The 8,305-nt window shown below is 43.9% G+C and overlaps 1 protein-coding gene across 1 annotated transcript; it reads right to left on the bottom strand.

The window, feature by feature from the left end:
* Positions 1 to 2,959: 2,959 nt before the first annotated feature.
* SARC_03490 (hypothetical protein) lies at positions 2,960 to 7,821 on the bottom strand (the record flags this gene model as incomplete). Its single annotated transcript, XM_014302716.1, has 6 exons — positions 2,960 to 3,051; positions 3,727 to 3,891; positions 4,206 to 6,193; positions 6,657 to 6,767; positions 7,124 to 7,301; positions 7,590 to 7,821. 6 exons carry the CDS (start codon positions 7,819 to 7,821, stop codon positions 2,960 to 2,962), a joined length of 2,766 nt encoding a protein of 921 aa, XP_014158191.1.
* Positions 7,822 to 8,305: the final 484 nt, after the last annotated feature.

Raw genomic sequence — 8,305 nt, 5'->3', positions numbered from 1 at the left:
AGTCAGACCACGGGGACCGCACAAGCAGCTTGATCACTGATTTTTCTAGTTGCATTGGGCACGGGGATACATGGGGTCAGGTAGGACTACATCATTATTTAGCAATATTAATTGCAGGATTATGATCGTACATTTATCTTTACTTATAGTTGTAGACTCCACACATAGAACATACCCAGAGCAGACGGTACGGACTGGCGCATGATCGCATCGGCCACTATCGCGTACTGCCAAACCAGATACAGACTAAATCGCAGTGTGGACTGTTGTCTGTAATCTACAGTATGTGGGAAGGTATCATCCGACAAATTTGACGATGAGAGACGGTCTGCACTACGACCTGAACTGATGAGATTGGTCAGGTGAACTATGACTAAAATTAGAAAGGTAAGCTGTAGACAATGACAACTATATGACACACAAGACTATTCTGGAGTATCACCTGCCGTATTGGAAACTGTACCACCAAATAAGCCAGACACACATGCATGCGATGCCCGGATTATGCAGCGCAAATGTTGTGAACCTTACTACGAAGAAGGAACTACTCAACATATCCAGAAAGAAATGATATTCAAACGACGAATAAACATACAAAGAGAATATGTGTTACATATGGCTTAGACTTACTTGAAATTGCTTTATACACCTCAGAAGTGTCGAGCGCACGATAAATCTCCCCCAGGAGAGTAGAATTGAGGGTAAGAAATGCCACTACCGGAGATACCACACCATGTCGCTGTGGGGCGTATAAGTTTAGGATATTGTAGATCACAAGGATGAACGCAACACAAACATATAGGTGTCAGTTAGTCTCTTAGTTTCACAGTGTGAGTTTGCAATAAATGAAGCGGCGTAAGACGAAAAACATGCTGTGCAATGGTAAGTATATGTTACACACCCAGCAAAGGTACAATCGAAAAACACATTTTTTGTTTCCGCTTTTTGGCTCGCTTACGCATCATGTTACGTATCTGATACCTCATGTCAGTGAGGCGTGTTCTTTCACACTGTGGACATGCTGAGTGTTAAGTGCATTTAGAATTGATATGCCATCATATGAAGTCTCTGGCTGTGATGTTTAAACAGTGGATGCGTCTTTTGACTGTGTGCGATTAGTTATACGTAGTGAAGTGTGGTTTGTGCCTACACGTGGTTTGTTTGAGGAGGTTGTATGTGTGGGGTGGTTGGGAACATCGAGTTTGCTTCTGGTGCTTGTTACGCGATGTGATTCCGAGAGGTTTACATATGCGACGTTTGTTTTGTGGTGAGTTGTGTTATAAAGAGTGGTTCTAAAGAGTGTTGTAAAGAATCCCAATTAGTATAACATCGCATTGCCTATCTGCGCCTTCAGAGTGGAGTGCATGATCAGTCTTCTGGCTCTCCTGATTCACTTACAGTAGTATCACTTAAGTCTCATTTTAGTTTTTCTTGTCCATATTGAGTGTATTTTTAACACGGATGAATATTGCCGTGTACTTATCAGTCATAGAATATCAATCAGAGAATACAATAATACAGAGACTATACATGATCTTGTGAAAATTTATGTGGCAAAAACGAGTAGCACATTGTACTTTACATCGTCCTTGGCAACAATATCTACACAAAGAGCAAAACACATGTGCACAACATCCTTCAGCCGAGTGCCCTGCTTAAAAGTAGCAACATGACAACAGATTTACCATCAAAACGATAAGGGCTGGATGGGCTTCCGATGAAATCCACTTGAGAATGACCAGGAGGTTGGCTGTAGGCAACAGAGATATTAGTGGAATGTGGTTTCTAAATGAATGACCAACAGTAAACATGCATAGGAAGCAAGAAATTTAGCCGATGCATTATGTGAGTACATAATTCCAGGATTATATTGTGAGCGAATGCATCAAATGTGAGCTTCCTGGTACTAGAGTGTGCAAAGAAAGACAACTTTTCTAACAATCGACATCAACAGATGCTCATAGCTAGAGTACAAGCGCAAATATGGCTACTCTACAAGCCAAAGGTAGCAGGTACGGAATGCACAATATACAACATAGCCAGATGAACACATTCTAGGATTAGCGATGAACCAACAAATACAACAGATTTAAGAAAACATCTAGTACTGACAGAAGAAGGCGCTCGCATATGTACTCAGGACAAAGTACATGAAGCACATACCAGGGAGCTTACACGGAATTTGCACAGGGCCGTTGAAACTAGCAGAACTATTGACTGGATCTTCACGTCGCTTTTGTATCCTCTAGTAATACCGGTTTTATTTTGATGGAATTGATCATGATTAGCGGGAACCCCAAGACTGTAGCAACACCATATGCAATCACAGCCATTGCACAAAACCTATTTGAGAGATAGATTTATCGATATCGTATACCTGCGCAGGCGCTTCGTGTGTTGCAAATGCAACCATTGTATCATACATGCATAAAACATGCAAGTGTGTAAATATAACGCAGAGCAAAAATTGTACACTACATTCACAATTTTTTGCTACTGGAGTATATGTACAAGACAACGAGTGCGATGATAACTTACACAGTCCGTGTACCATGGACAATTTTACAAGGGCATGCATGCAGACAAGAAAAAATTGTGCTCTGGGTGAATGATTTTTGAACATTTAAAAGTCATGAGGGAGCAGATGATACATGAATGTGCAATATACCACCCTAGCTAAGTAAGATTGTAGCCTTCCAGCTGGGTTCTTCATGTTTTGTCAGCATACAGCCGTACAGGGAAATGATTTAAACACATCGTTTGATTTAAACACATCGTTTGATTTAAACACATCGTTTGATTTAAACACATCGTTTGATTTAAACACATCGTTTGATTTGAACACATCGTTTGATTTAAACACATCGTTTGATTTAAACACATCGTTTGATTTAAACACATCGTTTGATTTAAGCACATCGTTCGCGAGTGAAAACAAATGAACGTATACAGTGAATCATCATGATGCATATCTTTGATCGTCGGAGACGAAGCTATTTTTCATCGCACCCTCAAAGCACGTAGGGCCGAATAGAGTATGTGCAGACAGGCCTTGCTAACAAAGAGAGAAAATTTCCGTGATCTACATATACCAAAAACATATATACTCAACTTGTTTCGTGATGAAATATCTTGTACTTAGTATCAAGAATCTTGGACACGGCGATATTTTGTTTAAATTCTCAAATCACTTCGCTAGCTGAATGAATACTCAAAGTTGATTACATGGATTGGCCCAAGATTATATCCTCAGCACTGTCTCCGAGTAAATACACATCGCTAAATACCCACTTGCTAATATAATAGACTCACCTTACTATTGGGGTAGAGTGTACTTCGCTCACCCACAAGCGCTGTATATGAGCAAAAGTCGATATGGAAAGGTACATGAATAGCCAAGTATGCTGCAACTTTAAGCTCCCTGATAGTCGTCCCTGATATGGCCTCATTTGCTTGGATCAAGTCAACTTCGTTCAAATTCAATCAGGGATGTACTACAGGATCTCAAAGTTGATGCTACGGTAAACACTGCTTGGGTAGCGCTGAAAAACACTTGACTTGAATTCCAAGAAAAGTACGAATCTAAATGCGCCCTTTTTCATAGCAGATAGAAGGGTTTTTACACACGCCAGAGGTTGCACAACTCGGTCATTGAAGTCTCGACTAGAACACAATAAGAATAGACAACCACAATATAAAGTGTAATTAAAATGATCTCAGCCAAACCTGGAGGCTGTCCTCTTAGCATCATGAACGTGTCAATCTCTGACATCTGCGATTCTTTTCCTGATTTCTTGCCGCCCACCATTCCCTTTCCCATTCCCAGACCTTTACTGCGCTGCTTAGTAGCTTCAAACAATACGCTCGTAGTGTCACTATTTACAACTGTATCTGGGAAAATAAATCAGGTCACAAGAATGAAATCAAACTTTGAAAATATATTTTGCATTAGCTATTTAGAGACGTAAGCGTGGTTGTAGTACTAAATAAATGCCAGACTTTCGATCTGAATGAGGTTGCGAAGTAGAAACTATCCCCCTATTCGACTCAGCAAGCCACATACGATGTCTATTCTGTTGGTTAATGCACGTAGAGCATATACTCATCACCCGAACACGCACAGAAATATCATCAACAGGTTTTGGTAGCAAGAACCGGCCTCACATTCGACCAAAAAATATAGCTCAATACAGTATCTTGCGTACCACCTACAGCTTTCGAGCGTTGTGTTGGCCTATTAAATGGTGCCGCTCGGATGGCTGCGGGTGAAACTGGTGCCCCATGCACCATCGTTGCGGTAGTTGTTGGTTGCGATGGCTTCATTGCCGAGATTTCTGCTATAGATCTTGTCAGTGGCTTGTCTTGGGTGCTACAATATACATGTGAGTCGCCCAGTATGGTCGCTGTCGACGCCTGTTGCTCTCTGTCACTCCGAGTGATTTCATGGGATTGAAATCCGGTAGCGCCCTGTATCGATCTTTTCTGGCGACTGTTAGCTGCGATGTATTCTTTCGATGAGGTTTCACCGAGTATCTCAGCCATGGATGCCTTCAGCGCGTCATCGCTCCCAGTCAGCCCATATCGAGGTGCTGCGGGTTGACTACGAGTGCGAAGGGATGTGTGTGCCCTATCACCATGTACAACCTGCCGATTCCTAGTGCGCTGGGATGTTGGCAGACTGCTACCTGTGTGTGGTAGCGGTCGCTCATCGTCATCATGGTAGCGGGATAGTAGTTTACCTTTATCTGAGCAATCGCGTTGGGGTGGAAGCTGATCTGTGATATTCTGCAAAGACAGATCTTTCGCTGAGTCATCGATTGTATTGTGGAAGGAGTGCACACCCGAGTCGCAGTGATTCATAGCCGTTGGCAATGCCGTGGAACTTCTCGAGGGTTGTGTGGGGCATCGAGGCTTGCTCGACATGGTCTGTGCAGGCCCGGTATAGATTTCTTTTGGCTTGGTGTGTTGACGACTGTCAATTCTTTCAAGCGTGAGAGACTTCGTATGGGCCTTGCCAACAACACCCACGTTGCTATATCTGCTTTGACCGCCTTCCGATGAATTGTCCGACACGGCCTGTGCATCGTCACTTCCTTCAGTTCTGCACACATCGCCGCTCTCACCACCTATCATCCCCTCAATAGGTTTCCTCCCTCTCACCTCCCGCTTTGAACCTCCCCTGCTATGCCCTTGACATGCTGCATGCGACAGTGCGTCCGGTGACTCAGGGTTGTACTCGACTACACATACGCTATGGGGCGATGATATGGAACTGCACACGTTCTGCTGATTGTTGCCACTGGCTACGGTCGTACAGCTACTCGTACCAGACTCGTTTCCGTTCCAAATCAGTCCATCCCCATCTTGGTAGCATAGGTCAACTACTGTTGTTTGCGATGAAATATCAGCTTCTAATGGCGCTCGCGATCTCGAATTTCTACTAGCCGATTCACCACAGGCCAATCTGGAACTACCGTGCTCTAGCACACTAGTTTCAATAGCTTTCACATCACTTACTGAGTTCTCCTCGAGCCTTCTCTCAACTGCAGTGCCAAAGCGCTTGCCACTCGCTGGACTATTTTGTGTACGTGAACGCACTACACCATCCTCAAATACATCCGTGAGCACACGTCGACGCTTGTTGCCAAAGAGTGAAGGCACAGCCATGGTCCCCAGAGTCCCGCTATCTGGCAGGTCATCCCACTCCTCTCCACTAGAGTCTTGGTGGGTATGCATCCTCGAAAATGCCACCCTAGCTGCCTTGTTTACAATAAGTTGCTCTGTAGCTGCGTGATTTGGAGATGGCGTGCGTACTATTCTGGCTTCTCCTGGTCTAACACTACCGGTTTTGGACTTCGATGCCGTCCGAGCAGTTGACTGAGCCTTTTCCTGACATCCAGGCCATAAAGGCGTTTTTGCCTTCACAGTCGACCCCTCGGCCATCACGATTGATTCACTATTTCGATCACTCCCATGCGAATACTGGCTAGCTGAACAGGGCGAAGCGCTTACACTAGTGCATGATTGGGCGCATTTTGATGTTACTGAAGCTTCCTGCTCGGAGTTGGAGTTTGTTCTGAGTACAGAGCTCCAAGAATTCGGTAGATTGTCTGTATTGAATAGCGAGGGTGGCATTGTGGGTGCCGATCCGTCAGAAGAAGCACTCTCGGAGGGCTCGGATGATGTTTCGTGTCTAAGGAACAAAATAATCAACAGTATATACGAGAGGTGTGAGATTTGTTTCGAGCATGATGTTTCAATTTGATGTAGAAAATTGTGTTTAAGTCATATAAAGAAACTAACTTGACTATGACTTTTGTGACGAGCCTAGATCGCTGCCATACCACTCTGTGTTGTGGTTCGCATCTTCGGACACACATAACACTAGCACCACTAGCTAGTCGGTTTGAGTTTGTTTTTCTTTCTATTAGAATATATGATCTATTGCCATATGGATCAATAGACTTCGCAGGACTATTTGTTTTTTTTGCTGAAGCCACAACTCAGCTTTCATTTCGATTTGTGAAAGATTTCGTGACGCTTCGTGGCGACAATTTATATATCGATGCTCGTCTTCGCATGATCTGAGATGTTTAGTATCAATAAAAAGACTGAATACAAATCAGAACGCAACATGGCGCTCGTCGCATGCTTACCGTTTCTCCAGGCACTTTGTGCAGTCGAGCGTGCGAGATTGGAAAGCCAAGCTATGCGCCGGAATTGGATTCCATTCCAGCTGCGCTTCCTCTGCAGCATATGATATGTTTCTGATTGAAAAGGCGCAACGGTATTAGAGGTACTTTCGATCGTCGACTTCATAAGTGAGAGTCGAGCCACAGAACATCACTACAACGGCGACAAACCTGAAGTTATACTTCATGATTCCAGTGTATGTACAAACATCCATCACCCGATGTGATGTGCACCACAAAATATACTTATTCACTTAAAGAGGACTCGTATATGCATTCTCTCTCAGATTCACAGAGGCTAGTAGACACCGTCAGGCTCCATATAAGTCTTCTTCGTGAACAGTTTAGGAATGATATACTAGCAGATGACCGAGCGAAACAAATAAATCAGCTCTGACTAGAGCTCGAAATGCTACAAGAACATCACACACCTTGCAGGTGAAAGTTGCTGCATTTGTAACACTGAGAGTTCTCCCAGCCTCCTGAACAATGCCATAGCAGTTGCGCACTCGATCCGCAGTCGTTGAGTTACGGTGTCCTTATATGCTGCAGTCCACCCCTTCTTCACCAGAAATGCGCCAATGGTCTGTCTAACGGCTACCTCCGTGCCTGTGATTGCCACAGAGAGTTCAATCTATCGGTTCAATCCAGTGCGAAAATTCCAAACCCTCAAAATGGTTGAAGTTCGACTGTGAAGTTTACACACGGATAATGAATACAGTTGAAGACCGGGTGCTTCTGCCAGATCGCTTTTACTATGTGTGATATGACGCCATCACTGACTACTGCTGAATTCTTGTGGACGCATTAATGTATTGTTGTGCAATAATCTATGACGAAACTGTCTATCAAAGCACTGTACAACTTAACTAATGTTTGACGATGTCTAGCACATACCTGTTATCCCGAGCTTTTTATTAATTTCCTCAAAATCACCGCCAGCCGAGAGTATTGTGTGCTCGGTTGTAAAGATTTCTGCTTCGGTCGGTTGCCCTCTAAGGTCTAGTACAGGCGATAGGAGCAAATGCAAACTCTCTACTCGATACGTACTGCACTGACTTGTGACATGGGCGCTATCCATCCCTTTTGATATGCTACCAGATGCACCTGTCGTATTGAGAGGCAACATCGTTGGCTAAACTAAAGATGAAGTACTGATGTTTCAAACCACCGATTGCGCACACAAACAGACATGTCTCTCTACACCTTAGCAGTACCAAATAGTCATGATCCAATATCGTAGATTCATATTCAGTAAACAACAAGCAATCATTTGGAGACCAAACTGTATCTCAATCACGTTCGAATAGCGACACGTGTCAGACGCCACTCAAATCGAGAAACATGTGCAGACTCACCATGGGAGATGTTTCCATGGTGAGAGTACCACACACTCCAATACAATAACAAATGTACCCAAGAGTAGATTGAAATAGCTGGATACGTACCTGTCCAGTTCACCGTTGATTCTCTTTGCAAATCAATATTAGCTGCCACAGCGGCACCATTCTCATCCGCACAGCAAGGCACAGCTTTGGTTTCCCCCCCAAAATTATTGCACACGTATCTGCCAGATTTGTCATCAACCAGGAAAGCCGCCTCCGGGCCGCGCA

Source organism: Sphaeroforma arctica, assembly GCF_001186125.1.
Source record: "Sphaeroforma arctica JP610 unplaced genomic scaffold supercont1.178, whole genome shotgun sequence".
Classification (NCBI taxonomy): Eukaryota; class Ichthyosporea; order Ichthyophonida; genus Sphaeroforma; species Sphaeroforma arctica.
The sequence above is the reverse complement of the archived record's forward strand: the minus strand, read 5'-3'. Positions and strand labels throughout refer to the sequence as shown.